This window comes from Girardinichthys multiradiatus, chromosome 2 (assembly GCF_021462225.1).
Source record: "Girardinichthys multiradiatus isolate DD_20200921_A chromosome 2, DD_fGirMul_XY1, whole genome shotgun sequence".
Classification (NCBI taxonomy): domain Eukaryota; kingdom Metazoa; phylum Chordata; class Actinopteri; order Cyprinodontiformes; family Goodeidae; genus Girardinichthys; species Girardinichthys multiradiatus.
Window position 1 is genome coordinate 20,504,636 of NC_061795.1, and position 16,977 is coordinate 20,521,612.

Consider the following 16,977-nt stretch of genomic DNA (forward strand, 5'->3'; position numbering starts at 1 on the left):
ATAAAAGCTAGAGGATGTAAGATCATTAAAAAGCTATGAAGGATCCACGGGCTTGCTGTCCTTTTGGGTTTTTTTGTGACTCAGAACTAAAGTTCGTCAGGAAGAGCCGCTTAGTAGCTGAACGATTCGACTGTCTTTGCTGAGTTGAGCCAAAAGGGTCGAATCTTCACAAATAGACCGCATTCCCATTACTGGCTGACAGTCACTTTTGCGCATGTGAAGAACAGATCTCGGGGATGGGTTTTACCGATGGAATCAAGATGGCGACTTTGGCGAAAGCGCCAATATATCTACTGAAGTAAATGTCCAAAACTAACAGAGATAGTGGGCTTTCCCTTGTCCGTTGGGGGTTCGGTGAAACACGAAGACTGGGGGCATGTCTTTGAAACGGAATTGAGCGGTAATTTTACCGTAGCGAACCCAGCGAGATGTGCGAGAACTATGCCCGCTCGCTGCTGCGTGTTTCGGTGGCGCAGATCTGCCAGGCTCTGGGCTGGGATGCGGTGCAGCTCACTGCCTGCGATCTGCTGTCCGATGTGCTGCACAGGTATATCCAGCAGCTGGCAAGGGTTTGCCATCGCTACTCTGAGCTTTGTAAGTGTCCTGTTTCATACTCTGATTACTTTCTTTTGCTCCAATAAACCAGAAGTTGTTGGTCACGTTGTTGTTGACTTGTTCTTTTACCAGCGCCCCCTAGCAAAGGTTGATGTGTCAAAAGTACAGGATCTGTATAGCTTTCGCGCTTCCATGCACCTTTGTGTTCACTATGCTTACTTTACAGTTATCTTCCACTAAGAATCATTGATTTTCTGTAATTCATCTGAAATGTGTATTTATTTCACTTTAAAACGTGTTGCTCACCTCCAGCTCCTACATTCAATCAGACTTTGATTATCCCAACCCTGCGTTACATACCTAAGGGTTAACTGCTTGTTTTGGTTCTGGGTTTGCAGATGGAAGAACAGATCCAGTTCTGGACGATCTCAGCCAGGCCTTCAGATTGATGGGGGTTAATCTGAGCGAACTGGAGGACTACGTCAGCAACCTGGAGCCCGTGCCATTCACCCATCAGACACCTCTCTTTCCTGTTAACAAAAACAACGTCCTGCAGTTTCCTCAGGCTGGAGTCAGAGATGCAGAGGAGAGAAAGGACTATATCCCAGAGTACATGCCGCCTCTGGTCTCCTTACAAGAAGGTCACTATGCTTGTTGACTACCGTGCCGTGTAAAAGTATGATTCCTCCTGATTTTGTCATAATTGAATGTTTTAGATCACCATGCAAATTGTAACATCAGACAAAGATAACCTGAGGAACTACCGAAAAAAACTATTTAAACCAATCTGGACTGATATGAAAGTTCAATTAATACCTGGTTGTGCCTCCCTTGGTGGTAATAGCGTTTGCAGTGAGCTTTTTACATTTTTACAGTCTTCTCTCCAAGATTGTTTTCATTTTGCCACTTTGGGTGATTTTCAAACATGAACGTCCAGTTTAAGGTTATGCCACAGAATCATATTCAAATTTAGGACTGGACTTCGACTAGGCCAATCCAAAACCTGCCTATTTTGGGTGCTTTAGAGTTGTGCTTCAGATCATTGTCCTACAGTATAACTTGAGCTTCAGGCACGGTCGTGCATTACTCTTCGGATTTTCTGCCAGAGGGCAGAATTCAAGGTTTCATTAATTACAGCAAGTTGTCCAGGTGCTGAAGCAGCAGAGCAGCCCCAGATCATCACACTGCCACCACCGTGTTTTCACTGTCAGTGTGATGTTAGCTGTTAGTTGTACGCCAGATTTAGCAGGGCTCAAACCTTCCAAGTCTTGTAAGTATTGAGGATTTTCAAAACATTTCTTTGGTACATGTCAGACGGGCCTTTGTGTTTTATTTGGTCAGCTGTAGTTCTGGCCTTGGAGCACTCCCATGGAAGCCATTTTTTCCCCAGTCTCTTTCATACTATTAAATCATTGGGAACTGACCTTAACAGAGTATAGTGAGCCCTGCAGAGCTTTAGATGTGGTTCTGGGTTCTTTTGTGCCCTCCTGGAGTCACCGATAAGCTCTTGTAGTAAAGTCGGTTGTTCGGCCACTCCAGACACATTTTCCCATTTTGTGGATAATGGGACTCGTTGCGGTTTACTGAAGCCTTAAACATTAAACCTAAACTACTACAACATTTTTATGCATCCTCTCTTTTCCCGTCGTTTTGTTTTGAGTTTTCCATCTTGCCGTTTTGATATCTTCCTTCGTCCACCCGTTTGTTTGTACCTGCTCCAAACAGTTTTGAGAGCCAGCTGTCTGGGAGCAGCCGGCATCTTTGGCTCCTCACTGTGTTGATTTGTTGAACGTCTTTTATGATCCTTTCAGCTGCTTCAACCAGCAGCGCTCTTGTTGGGGTCATGTTTCCTGTAAATCAGCCTGGCGCAACAGCTCGTTAAGGTCTGCAAGCAATCTGCACTGCGGATTCATTTTCCAAATTAAACCGGTGCAGGTATTTGTTTTAGAAATGCAAATGAAAGGGTGAGTCCGTCATTTTTTTTCCTTGGGGCAGTTTCATTCGTGTTTTTTGAGATACATTTTACAAAGCCGGCATGTTTGACGGTGGCTAAACTCCTTCATGTGTTTATTGAAGGGTCGTCCTTGACCACCATACGGGCCTGGTTAGTTTAATAGTGTTAACTCAGAAAAAAAACGGTCACTTTTCTGCATTTTTCAAAACTCAAAGTGACATAAACGAGGTTTTAAACTGACCGAACACGCAAATTGTTCTTGAAGGCTCTTTTAAAAGCACATTTTAAATACCTTTGATAAAGTCTGGTTTGGACCATCTGGATATGCAGTTTCTCATCTTTTTAAATCGCTGCACATGTGCCTTCCATCATGGACTTTTAAATAATTTTCCATATTTTAGATAGTTTGTTGTTATTTAAATATCAGCTTCATTTGTGAGTGTGTACATGAACGCCAGAGAAGATATCTAGAAATTTTCTGTTGCATTGACTATTAAGGCATTCACCCTAACCCTACCCTTCATCTTTATAGGATTAGAAATGGGTTTCAAGGTTGCAAGATGTGTTTATCTCGCTTGTTTTGTCTTTGCACAGCAGAAGAAGAGGAGGAAGAGGTCCTTCCTGACATGGGCACCTCGGCCGAGGCCATGCAGGTGGCCCTGGAAGAGGACGAGGAGGAAATAGACGAAGACGAGATGGTCAATGACGAAAACCACCCGTTGAAGAGGCACCTAGACAGTCCTGATGCGGACCTCGGCATGATGCCCACCTCCAAGAGGCCACGCATGTACCCTGGTCTCAGCCCAGAATGGGGGGTTGAACCCAGGGAGCCTCTCACCTCTCTCAACCCACAGCGAGTCCCCCCAGGCATCCTGCCGTCCCATGACAGCCTTGACCCCCTGTCGCCTGAAACACCATCTGGAGTCCTGCCTCCCTTCAGGCCTCAGCCGGTCATACCAAAACACTCGGATCAGAAGGCACTCGCCACTCCGGTTAGAAAGCCGAAAGTCTCGTCCCCTGGCAGGCAACGGACTAAGTCCCCAAAAGGGGTGATTCCTGTTCCAGTAGCAGGCAGTCCCATACATTCTCCGAAACCATCTAAGGAGCGGAAAAAGTCCCCGGGCAGGACCAAGAGTCCGAAAAGCCCGAAGATGAGTTCACTTAAAGCACCTCCCCCTCAGATTAAAGTGGAAGGTCTGCACAAGCTGCCGCTGTCTGCTGTGAGCGAGAGGATGGGGAAGGAGAACATTCACCTGCTTCCAGGTCTGGAGGATCTGCAGATCCCTGAAGGATCGTTCAAGAAACTGGAGCCTGATAACACAGCCATCGATGACTCCATCACCGCTGTGATAGCTAGAGCGTGCGCCGAGCGTGAACCCGATCCCTTCGCCTTCTCCTCTGGCTCTGACTCTGACAGCAACGGCTTCTCCAGCCCCAGGAGGCTGACCATCATGGAGCCGTCCACCCCTAAAGTCTCCATCGGGGTTGGGAATTTTATAAAGGACACTTCAACGCCGCTTTACCCCCACGCCCCACACATAGGTCTTGGAAACTGGACTCTGGACGATTCAATCAATGAGGTGATCCGCAAAGCCAACCAGGGCGGTCCTTCAGCCCTTCCTCCTCCTCTTCCTCCTCCCAACCCAGCTGACTACGTGTCGTCGGGATCGGCCTCGCCGCCCACCCCCGAGCCGCTGCTCAAGGCGTTTGAGGAGAGGAACAAGATTGTTCCACCAGCTGACGTGAAGAAGAAGCTGAAGAAGGAGCTCAAAACCAAGATGAAGAAGAAGGAGAAAGACAAGCCAAAGGACAAAGATCGGGAAAAGGATAAGAGCAAGCTCAAGGAGAAGAACAAGGAGAAAAACAGGGAGAAAAACAAGGAGTTCTCCAAGGACATCAAGATGCCTTGGAAGGAGTTTGGAATGAAGGATGAAGACTTCTTCATGCCGCGAGACTTTACTCTGCCGGAGGGCTCCATCAAAATAAAATCAAGAGACGGAGAAGGTCCCAAAAAGGAGAAGGAGAAACACAAAGACAAGAAGAAGGATAAAGAGAAAAGCAAGAAGGACAAAGACAAAAAGGAGAAGAATAAAGACAGGAGCAAGGAGGAGAAGCAGAAACAGTCTGCATTATCAACCTTTTCTCTCGTTGACATCCCGCCGCTCTTCAGCCCCTCAACCTGCCTGCGGGTGCCTTCCATGCTGCCTTCATTGGCTCCCATCCTCCATGAGAAGGAAGTGAAGAGCAAGGAGAAGGAGAAGAAAAAAGACAAGAAGGAGAAAAAGAAAAAGAAAGATAAAGACAAGGAGCGGGAAAAGGCCAAAGAGAAGGAGAGGGAGAAGGAGGAGAAAAGGAAGGAAAAGGAGAGAGAAAAGGAGAAACGGGAGAAGGAGAAAGAAAAAGAGAAGGAGAAAATTCGACTGGAGAAGGTAACTGTTCGTTTTCGGTTTGGCTTTTATCACCGTGTGTGTGAGATGGTCGCTAACATTAGCTCACCTGCTGTGTTCTCAGGTGAAGATGGAGACTCCAGCGGTCTTACCGTCTCCAGTCATTCCTAGGCTGACCCTCAGGGTGGGAGCAGGTCAGGACAAAATGTAAGTCTGCTGATGTTTCCCATAATCCCTTATGCCCATCCAGACATTCATTGTTGCATAATTGTCTTAATGACAAATTGAGTTAGTCCAAAAAAATGTTTTTTTTATGGATCATAAACTGTGTTTACATTTACTTGTGTTTGTGTCACCAGTGTTATCAGCAAGGTGGTTTCAAATTCAGTGCCCAAGGCTCCGGGAACCAAGACTCCTGCTGCCAAGTCGGCTCCTGGGAACCGTCCTCGGACGCCGCCTCCACCTCCAATCCTCCTCCCAGTGGTTCCGACTCTGCCACCCGCCTCCCCGCTGCCGCCCACTCCTCCCCCAGCGTCGTCTCTGCTCCCTCCGCCTATGATGCCCCCTGCCGCGTCCATCAAGACACCGGTCCGCAGCGTAGTAACTGAGACCGTCAGTACCTATGTTGTAGGTTCCCATTTGTTGAATATTTGTTTTACTGCAGCTATGCCAGACTTGAAGTGTAGTTGGGAGGATTGTGGATTATATTTAAGGTTAAATAAAAATGTTCCTGTTTGTATGAACCTTAACAAATCTTTTGAGTCGTTGTGAAATCCTTTCTGGTGTCTGCCTGTGTTCCAGGTCCGGGATGAGTGGGGAAACCAGATCTGGATTTGTCCTGGATGTAACAAACCGGATGATGGCAGTCCGATGATTGGATGTGATGATTGTGACGACTGGTATCACTGGTAAGAGATGTGCTAATTAACCTTTTTCAGATGTTTTTTGCTAGTTGCATTATTAAAAGGCGATTTGTTTCCATCAATTTCCTGGTTTATCTGCTCACTTTTTTTCCTCTTTTGTAAAAAACCCCAAAATAAATGTATCTTTTCATCACAGTAGGATAACCTTACACTGAAAGTGTTGAAAATCCATCCTTTATTGAGAGGGGAAAACAAAAATCTGAACCTAAGCAAAGATTTTCATTGAAATCGCTGGTGACACAATTGTCGGTACCACTGAGGTATAAATACGACCCAACACCGGTGACCCAGTTGTATCTTGCCACCATACACACTTGAGGGCGAGCGTTGCTAGGTAAAACAAAATCTTTTAAACTCAATGCTGCGAAAGAGCGACATCTTGTGATCCAAATAGTTTGAGAATTATACCCGAAAAAAAGCATTTTCAGTCCTTCAAGCACAAATGTAAAAGTGAAGTTTTTAGATGAGACTAAAAATGAGATTTTCCGGGACAACAGGTTTGCGTGAAACAAAGGCTGAAAGCACCTCACCACTTTTAAGTACAGTGGAGGATCTGTGATACTGTGGGCCTCTTTCTCTCCCCCAAGCCCTGGGAACCTTTTTAAGAGTGTATGGCAAAAAAAATACTAGTGGATTCTTCCAGGAAACTGAAAATAGTTCGATATTTGGGTCTTTTGGACGGTTATTGATCCAAAACACATGGCCAAACTAATGCGTGAAGAGTTCATCAGACACAGAATCAACCTTCTTTCATGATCATCTCAGTCCCCAGACCCAAATACAACAGAAACATGTGAGCTGAGCGGAACCGAACAGAGCATGAGAGGGCAGCATAAAGCAGTGGTGCCCAGACCTTTTTCCTCGTGCCCAAAAGTTAAAAGTGCTTTCAGAACACAAAAATGAGACTTTTTTGTTTTAATAAAAAAGAAAAAAACTATTTTTTTTTGCTTTTTATCTGGTCAATAACTACATAAGCAATCGAGAAAATACTGCAAGATGGGCATATGGGTCACTGCTGTGTTTAGCCAGATTTATTGAATGGGCGCGCCAAAGTCTGCTACTGAGTCGCTGGATGTTTGTGTTCCTGCTTACTACGAAATTAAAATGAAGGAAAAGACATGTATTTTATGTTGTATCTGACATTTACCATTATTAAAAAGATTTTAATTTGGCTGTGAAAATCTTACTATTGAAAAATCAAGGAAAATGGCCTTTTGCATCCAGAGAAAACATTGTACCATTGTTGAATTGAGATCTGGGGCCACTGAAAATCATTCCAGGGGCTGCAAATGGTCGCTACGCCGCACTTTAGACACCACTGATCCAAGGAGACTGTGGAAAAAGGAACGGCCAAAGATTCCTCTACATAGTCCTGAAAAGTCCGGAATTTTCTTGTCTAAAAAAGTATGGAAAAAAGGAAATTGAGGATGGAAAAATGACCTTCTTTATCTAAACAGGTCGCTCTGGAGACTCAGTAAGATATTTACCTGGACAAATAAAAATGAAATTGGAAAAATAAGGTTAAAAATATATGTTTGATTTGCCACATCACAGCTGGATTTTACTGGTAAGTGTTTTGGTTTCCGACTTGCTGTCTGAACGCACTTATTCAAAAAATTTTATTTAAAATTTCAATTCCAGTCGAACTGGACCTGTGGTCCTTTAACTAGGTCTGGTTAAAATGCCGAACAAAGCAAGGAAAGTGCTATTTTGTGGATTTTTAAAACTAAAATCAAAGAGCCAATTTTCACAAGTTATGTTCTGAAGAATCTGCCTGTAATATTGGATGTTCCAGTACAATTTGTCAAATATAAGAGTTCTGAATTTTGAAGATCTGGTTGAAGCTGAATCAGGAGCAGGTTTCTGCGTTGTTTAGTTTCATGTGTCGTGAAGCTGCAGATAAGACTACTGTTGAAGTGTTTTAAGGTGAATATTTTCTCCTCAGATGTCCAGGATGTTGTAAAATCTTCAGAACCGTTTCTGACTGTTGTTCACAGCTTTACTCGTTAAATGTTGCAAACATTTCCATTTCAACGGCCGTTCCTTCCAGAAAATGCCGAACATTTCCAGGCCACAGTGGGATCGTTTCTTGCAACTTCAGGATTGTTAAATGTGGGCTGTGAGGGTCTCTGATTCTGGCTCTCAGGCATGATTTAGGGCACTTATTTCACATGACCTTTGACACCACATGGACCTTGTTTACAGCATTCAGCATTAACGCAGGCCAGTTCTCACCGTGTGACTCCTCTCTCCTTTTTGCTCAGGCCTTGTGTCGGGATCCTTACGCCGCCCCCGGAGGACCAGCCGTGGTTCTGTGTAAAATGTTCCAGCAAGAAGAAGGACAAAAAACACAAGAAGAAGAAACACAAACCCCACTGAGACTATGCAAAAAATAAACAAACTGTCATATTTTGGACTTTCTCAATTAGAGCCATTATTGATCGCTGGTGGCACTGCTGTAAAAAATAGAAGAGAGAGTAAGAGTTTGTGGTGACGTTACCTTCTGGGTATACCTCAGCCACTATGCCAGCACATACTCAGCCTTAGCCCTGTGGGGGCTTTTTTCCCTTTATCACCTGCAAAATGTTTGCTTGTTATTTTGTTTCCCCGACTCTTTGGCCACCCTGGCAGATATGTCCGTGAAGACCACATCAACCTTTTAGAAGATCAGAGCTAAACGTTGGAGAAAAGAGATCAGCCGACCGTGTTTCTGGTTGCTCTCCGTTTCTGCAAGAAGACTGGCCTCGTCGGACCTTTCTGCAGGTTCTTGCAGTACCATTGAAATGTCATGTATATAAAGATGATTGCATCAGGCATGTATAAATATGTAAATACCACCATGAAAGCCAAGTGTGTTTTGTTCTTAGGATTGTGTCTCGTTTGAACCTCTTTCACTTACCGGTTTTTAAGATTCGACCATTTTCTTGTAATATCTGTACATTTATTTTTCTTTTTTTTTATTTAAACTTTGTTTTTGTTTTTTTTTGTCCTTCACATGGGTTAGTCTCAGAGTCATATACTGTAGCTGTGCTTGTAATGGAAATCATTTTTGCTGATATTTCAATATTAAAGATGAAATGTCTGTGTGCAACACAGACTTAAAGAAAGCAGATCTCATCGCAGTCACACCTGCTTGTTTTAGTATTTAACACCTTTTCCTGTTAGAAGTTTGATCATTTTTATTTGACCTTGCTTTGCAGGAGAAAATAAGTTTCACATGTTTGTAGTTTTTGAAAACTACAAACGTGCATGTTTGTAGTGTTCAAAGTCCTTTTAGCCGATCATTTAGATGCACTTTAAGAACATGTCCTTAGCCATTTGAGGATAAATTTCTCCCGTCTTCTCATTCATGACCAGAAGGTGTCACTCTTAGAGAATCCATCAGGATTCCATAAAACAAGTTTGTCCACCTTTTAAACAACGTGTAAAGGTAAGTTAACAGGTTTCTCTTGCATGTTCTCACACGTTAAAGTACAACTATAAAGTTTCATATACCATTATTCTCATACTCGTCTGCTGTTCATTTAGTTGAAACCGCTTCAGATGAGATGCATTTGTGCAATGAGGGAAGATGTGACCTGATGATGTTCAAGGCCTTTAGAAATGTGTTATGAAGGAGGTTTCTCCTAAATCGCCTTCTGTTAAATCAACCTTCATATGCCTGAAATAGTATACCTGCCGTAAAGACCAACAAAGATGCAAGAAAACAAAGAGGAAAAAAGGCAGTTAAAGATTAAATAAGCACTAACTATGAGGTTATAACTGGTGAACAACGGTCACAATCTCGGGAGATATTTTTACCTTCTGGATCTATCAAATAAAGTTTGTGTAAAGCTGCACACCCTACACAGCCCTTTTAAAGACATAAACTCTGTATTTTAAAAAATATGTTAAAAATGAAAAAAAAAAAACTCTTTTCTGTTTTTATGTTTTAGAATAAAATGCAGGCATATTTGTTTTTACCCCTAATCAAGATGTGTAAAAAGCCTTTAATAATTTTTCTGTGTCAGCAAAAAATTTACATTTATAAAAATACAAACCCCAACCATCCCTTTCAATAAATGCAATTTAATATTTTTTTTTAAAGTTATACCTAATTTACTGTTTTGAGTTGATCAGAGATGTCTTAAACGGTAATCCAGGATGTCCTATCTCTTTGTGTTAAATTACAAAACCTAGCCAAACATTTATTTAGCCACTGCTCGCTATAGGTTTGATGATGACCCAAGTTTACTTTGCCATCATGCAGAGTGAGTGAGCAGGATGCTACTGTTGGAGAACTTGGATCATCTATTTAAAGGAACAAACAGGCATCTTGGGGTCAATAAATCTCGATAGCAACCATTAGAAACTATCTACATGCCAACTGGAATTAGAGACACGTGTTAGGAAAAGGTATTTCCCGTTCTGCTATCACAAAGATGAACGTGTGGAGTTTGCTAAAAACTATTGGGATTTTATCTGGAAGCATGAGCTTTGGTCAGATGAGGTTAAGATGTTTTTAAGCAACAAACACGCCAGGTCGGTGTGGGATGAAACAAAGATTGAGTATGTTAGAGAGAAACACATGCCAATTGTTAAGTACAGTGGAGGATGGGTAATGCTGCGGGACTGTTTCTCCTCCAAAAGGCCTGGGAACCTTGCTGCTCCACGGCATCATGAGCCATTTGAGATACCAGTACAGCTCAAATGACATACTGTCGGACTCTGTCAGAACACTGAAAATGAGCCATCAGTGGGTCTTTAACAAGGATAATGATCCTAAACTAAATCATCAACACAGGAAAGGTTCACCAGATACAAAATCAACCTTTTTTCATAGGAACTTCCAGTCCTCGGATCTAAACGCTGTAGAAAACCAGTGGGCTGAGCTGAAGAGGTGAGAGGAACAAGGACTCTGGATGGTTGAGAGAGATTGTGCACATCTGTATGCTCCAACCTGATGAATGTTATAGAAGACCACATGCTGTTCTACTGGCAAAACAAAGTGTTGGTAGGACAGGTACCAACAAATGTGCCACCAGGACTTCTGCTTAAAAAAAACGTAACGTGAGATTATTATACTGCAGTGAAAGATTTGATTACTAGTCTTTACAGACGTACCAATAAATGTGTTCATATCTGGAAAACCTTTATGAGTGGACAGTCAAGTCTCTTTAATGTCTATGAAAATAAATAAATAAACGCAGACCCCTGGGTTATACAACCTCACCGACTAGCTGAGCCGTATTATTCTTGAACTGCAACCTATTTAAACAGCACAGAAGAGGAAGGAGTCAGAGCTCGGTTCTGTTAAAGTTAATGGAGTCCAAAACCACCAAAGGATAAGATTCACAGAGCGATGCTTTCAGAAATACATAAGGACAGCTTTATAAACTGTTTTATGGGCAGAAGAAACAAGGTTAGCTGCTGTATCTGATGGATGGATTGTAGTGGGAGACTAATGGATACAAAGCACCACTTTAAGTCAGGCAGAGGGGGTGGAAACAAACGCTACCCCTGAAGCACAAACTAGTTGGAACTTCTCTGGTTAAAGAAACATCGATGCTCACAACGATACTCACTTGCATGCACATGCTCTTCAGACTAGCCAGGAAAGGCCTTCAAAGATATCTCTGAGGGAAGACAGTTCTTCTCCTCCAACAACATTTGGGAGGATGTGCTTTCTGCCTCCAGCTGATCATGATAAGCTTAGCATAAAGCATGATAAGAATGATAAAAAACATTTTTTTTTTCATAATTATTCTTTGCTGTTTATTACTTTTATACTTTTTTTGGCACTATGGCCTTTATTTTGTAAGATGACTGACAGGAAATGGGGTGGAGAGAGAGGGGAAGACATGCAGTAAAGGTCAACAGGCCAGGACTTGAACCTATGACAGCTGCATGGAGGACGGTAACCTCCATGCATGGGTTACACGTTTACCCCTGCACCTCCACTGCAGCCTACGTTTACCCTTTTTAATAACAATTATTAACTATTTTCTACTTAGAAATAGATGAGCAAACATTTCTAGTCCTTCAAATACATTGTGCCCTTATTTACATTAATTGGGTCACAGGGTACAGGATTATTAGCAAATACTTTTTTTTTTATAAATACAGTATTTACGTTTCAATAAGATTCATGGTTCAAAAGACTTTTTCCCATCGAAAACTGATGACATCACCTATTTCTTATTTTTTTGTTTTTTTAAATCAAACTTAAATCACCAGGTCTTTAAACATATTTTAATACCAGACAAATAAAGCTGTTTAATTTAAACAATTTTATTTATTAAGAGAAAAGAAATCTGTAAAGAGGGAAATACTTTTTCATAAAACTGTAGACATTTCTTCTTCTCCTGATTTTAGGTTTTAGCTAATTTTTAGTTTAGTGGGTGTTTCTTCTTTACTAGTTCACTTTTAGCTTGAAGGTGGTCTGAGCTTTGCCTTCTGGATATCTGACACAGCAGAATGAACACATTACTTCTGCTTATATTCAAACTTCCTTACCAGGGTTTCTTGTAAATCTAGTAAAGATTGTATTTGTTTTTATATTTATATTTCTGCTTAAAGTCCTATTTTGCAGCTAACTTGAGCTCATCCTTTCAGATGGTGCAGTACATGTAATCCTTTTAGTTCTTTCTGTAGTTACTCGACAGGTATGTGCAGGTTTTCACAATTACGAAAAGAATCCCAGTTACCCAGGTGATTTTGTAGAACCCTTCAGCCGCTTTTCAGGCAGGTCTTTAAAAGACACAAAAAAAACACTGTATAACTGGACTCCCTGAGTTATCAGTCAACCTTTAATGATGTGGGGGCCCCTTGTGTGATCTCTCCGTTTCCATTTTATGAAACGAAGTGCAGAACTAAAACGCCTGCAGGAGAAAGGTAAATCAGATCTTTAATGTATAGGTTTCATTGGTAGTCATTGGTGACTCTTCTTCACTTTTCTGCAGTGTGCAGCTCTGGTGCCAGTCGACACATTGATGCTGGCTGCATGGGGAAGTGGGGAAAATTGGAGCTTAAAGGCTGTTGAATATTATAAAAACAACTTAAACCACCTATGGGGATCATGACTGGGTTAAATGTGTAGACTAGTTTTAATAAATATAATATTTAGTTTTATTGAGCTAATACAGTTAAGTTCTTAATGCAGAACCAGACTCATTGTGAATTCTGTTTAATACCTCTCATACAGTTGTGTAGAAAAAAATGTGTCACACCCACTGGTCCAAGAAGCTGCGGCTATTTTTTTTTTTTTACAAACTGTCACATTTATTGTAATGTATGGAAATAAAAAATGCTTTTACTTATCCACTTTTCTGTCTCTGAGCAGATGGCCTCAATGGAAATCTACTCAGTGTCACTTGATAATGGAGAATCAAGAAGGAAGTGAAAAAACTGATGTGCGACCAAAGTAAGGGGAAGTAAAACGACTGCTGGCCATGCAAAATATGCTGACATTCTGATGCGGTGCAGCAGTTTTAATTGTTTGCAAGGCAGTCAATCATGCAAGCCAACGAGGACAGCGTTTGACACACAACTAGAGCTGAAATCATTTGCAACTATGTTCAGGTTGCAATTTCTTCTCCCGAGCGTACCCACCCAGACTCCACTCATGGCCGAAAGTGTCAGCTTTCCCTCTTAGTCACACGACCTGGTGTCAGGTCTCATACAGTCAAAGCTTGTGGCTTACATCTGTTGGATCATAAATTTCACTGTGCACTACCTCCTAAGATAGAGCTGTGTGACATCTGACAGAAAAACATCTATATCTTTATTTCCTATAAGGTTCAAAAAAGGTTCCTTCCTTATCCAAATACATACAATGCCCTGCAGAGCTATTCCTACTGCTAAAAGTTTTTTACATTTTGTCATTTTAAAACCACAACTTTTATGTATTTTGTACTTAAGGACTTATTTGGACTTAAGGTGAAGGACCAACAAATCAAAATCTGGAAAATGTCTGGAAACACCCCTAAATCATATCCAATGCAACCATTTGCCTCCTGAGATCACCTAACTAGAAATTATAGTCAACCTGTGCATGAAGTAATCTCAACATATATCAAGCTATTCTGTGAAGGCCTCAGAGATTTGTTAGAACACATTGATAATGTTGTGGAGAACTTGAAAAGCAGGATTAGGTTATAAAAAATATACTCCAAACTTTTAAACGTCTCACAGAGCACGGTTCGATCTGAAATAGAACGAGTATGGTACAACTGCAAACCGGCTAAGACATCACCTAATCTGGCATGCTGAGCAAGAACAGCCTTAACAGTTCAGCTCAGCAGCAGCCAACATGTCCAGGTTAACTCTGGAGGAACTGCAAAGATCCACAGCTCAGGTGGGAGAAACTGTTATGAGATGAGACAAAAATCTAACTGTGCCAGAAATCCAACACTTCAGTCACCCTGAAAACATAATTTTGGTGGCAGCATCATACTGTGGGGATGTTTCTGTTTAGCAGAGACAGGGAAGCTAATCAAGGTTAATGGGTGGATGGATGCAGCTAAATAAAGGAGAAAACTGGAAGGAAACCCTGTTGGAGACTGCATAGGACTTGAGACCAGGTCAGATATTCACCTCACAGTCGGAGTTACTGTGGAATGACTTAGGTAAAAGTATATTCTTGCATTAGAAGATTTGAAAGTTGATGTTCACGCAAGATCACAGACACTCTCTGTCCAATTTGACAGAGCTTGAGCTGTTTTGTAAAGACAATTGCCAAACATTTCAATCTCTGGGAGACAAATCTTAAAAGCTATACTTGGATCAAAAAGTGGTTTTACAAGCTACCGCTGTGTGGGGTCTAAATAGAAGACACACATTTCAGATAAATACCATGTATTCTTTCCCTTTGTGTTGGTATATCACATCAAATCCCAATAGAAAAGTATGGAAGTGTGAGCCTGGAAAGTGCCAAAATGTAAAAAGATTAAGACCCTCCATCTACAACACATTGTTATGCTGATGTTGTACAAGATACACATCATTTATGAACCTGTGCTAATTAGTTTTAGTTCTTTAATGCTGAAACTCACAAAGCTTATTTGTCTTCTGCACGCTCTGCAGAGCAGAATGCTCACCGAGCTGAAACGGTTTCAGTTTTAAACCACGATAACACAGACGCTGTTTGTCTGCTTGAATAGTCCCAAAGGAGCCCAGGAGTGGTAAAAAGGGAAAGCTTTTGCTCATCCGCAGCCCACCTGCAGAGCCCTAAACATGTTGTGCAGTAATTTGACTTTTTAGGCTACAGACTTGAGTGCTTTTTGTTTTTCAGCCACAGCAACAGCAGCAGCAGCAGCAGCAGCAGCACACACCGAAGCCCAGCAACACTCCCTTTTACGTTTACAGTGAACACAAGCAGGATGTGGCCATTTCTTGCACAAACACGCCTTAAAAACATTAAGTTTTCACAAGTTGCTCGTGCTCCAGATGCTCTTCTTTTTAAATAAAAAAATATATATTTAAATCTCCTGCATTAGTATTTCATCCTTTGCAGAATCTTCTTAGCTGTGAAGGATTAGCATACATGACATTAGGAGGGCTCTCATGTGTTGGTAGATCAGAGCCGCAGCAGTCTTTCAGTGATTTTGTGTGCAGAGTGGTTGCCTGTGGGTCTGACAGTAATTCTTAGCAGCATCACATGAAAAAATAAATAAATGTGGATTTTTAGCATCGCTGCCTAAAATATTCATGCTGGTAGAAAGACCAGAGTTAAAATGAAGAGGATTTCTGCAGCACGGTTAAAAGAAGCTAGATCCCCTTCAAACTGGTTTTCTCAGTTGTGAAACCAGCACACACAGACCCTGACCCTGTTTCAGATGACTTTACTGCTTAATGTCACATTACAAACACTGGGACCCAATACCTGTGGGAGACTGAGACCTACATTCAGCTCCTCTTGGGTTTTTGTGTGGAAGTAATAACATTGTAATAAGTGACTTCCAGCTTTTTAATGTGAAGGCAAACGGCTGCAGAGCCTTCACAATGTTAGTCATGAGCGGAAAATGTGCTTTTTTTGCAGCTTCAAGGGCGGCTTTGTCTTTCTTGCAGTCCTACCTACACGGCTCAGAATGCCGTCAAATGAACTTTGTCTAATGCAAATTAAAGCGTGAGGCTCTCTTTTGAGTCCCACCAGAGTGCTGCTGTATTCTGCAATCAGACAGCCCCCCTGGTTTCTTCAGAAGTAACAGGAGTCATCTTCCTGTAGAAATATATGCAGGCATGTGTAGTCCATGCTGTGGACTATTAAAACTGTCTGTGATAGTTGTCCAAGCTATAAATGACCTTTTTACAACAGCACAAGACCACATGGAGACTGTGTGTAGGATGAAGCAGAGAACACGTTTTCTGGTATCCATCCTGTTAAAGCTGCAGTGTTTGCCTGTATTCTAAAACTCAATTGTTATTACTAATTATTGATGTGAGGCTTCCAGGAATTTAACATTCACCTGTCCAAGACTTAGTATTCATACAACTTGAACTTTTTCACATTTTGTCAAATTATATCCGCACAGGAATTTCATTTGATAAAACAACAAAGTAGTGCGAAATTGTAAAGAGAGATGAAAATGACCTGTGTTTTTTTTTTTACAAATAAAAGTTGGAAATATGTATTATTTTCCATCCATCCATCCCATCACTTTGGGTTGTGGGGGTAACAGGACCCAGTTTAAACTGATAAACTTAATCGTTTTTGCTATTCCATAAAAGCTTGTAGGTGCAATTCTTCCCCATTCTTGCTTGATGTACAACTTCAGGTGCTCAGCAGTCTGAGGTCTCTGTTGTCATATTTTGTGCTTCATAATGCGTCACACGTTTTCAATGGTAGACAGGTTAGGACTGCAGGCAGGCCACTCTAGTACCGGCACTCTTTAACTATGAAGCCACACTGTTGTAACGCGTGCAGAATGACTTTGTGTCTTGGCATTGTCTTGCTGTATTAAGCAGGATGTCCCTGAAAAAGACATAGCTTAGATGGCAGCATATGTTGCTCCCAAACCTTTCAATACCTTAATGGTTCCTTCACAGATGTCCAGGTTACCCATGCCATGGGCACTAAAACACCCCTATACTCTCAAAGATGCTGGCTTTTGAACTTTGTGCTGATAACAATCCAGAAAGTTCATTTCCCCTCTGGTCTTGAGGACACAACGTCCATGAT

General features: G+C 41.7%; 1 protein-coding gene across 3 annotated transcripts; it reads left to right on the forward strand.

Annotated features, from left to right (window-relative positions):
- The first annotated feature begins 219 nt into the window (after positions 1-219).
- On the forward strand, positions 220-8,656 carry taf3 (TAF3 RNA polymerase II, TATA box binding protein (TBP)-associated facto). 3 transcript variants are annotated; one of them, XM_047352328.1, is made up of 7 exons: positions 220-594; positions 954-1,196; positions 3,104-4,938; positions 5,021-5,103; positions 5,256-5,523; positions 5,698-5,804; positions 8,084-8,656. In XM_047352328.1, exons 1-7 carry the CDS (start codon positions 429-431, stop codon positions 8,196-8,198), a joined length of 2,817 nt encoding a protein of 938 aa, XP_047208284.1. In that variant the 5' UTR covers positions 220-428; the 3' UTR covers positions 8,199-8,656. The 3 variants fall into 3 exon arrangements, with proteins under 3 accessions (XP_047208284.1, XP_047208303.1, XP_047208295.1); XM_047352347.1 differs by having other exon boundaries at positions 5,256-5,508; XM_047352339.1 differs by having other exon boundaries at positions 3,107-4,938.
- The last annotated feature ends 8,321 nt before the right edge of the window (positions 8,657-16,977 follow it).

Bases quoted from the DNA above. Each gene is read 5' to 3' on its own strand.
- taf3 (XM_047352328.1), top strand. From the start codon at position 429: ATGTGCGAGAACTATGCCCGCTCGCTGCTGCGTGTTTCGGTGGCGCAG. The intron at 595-953 runs GTAAGTGTCCTG...CTGGGTTTGCAG, and splicing joins CCATCGCTACTCTGAGCTTT to ATGGAAGAACAGATCCAGTT. The intron at 1,197-3,103 runs GTCACTATGCTT...GTCTTTGCACAG, and splicing joins TCTGGTCTCCTTACAAGAAG to CAGAAGAAGAGGAGGAAGAG.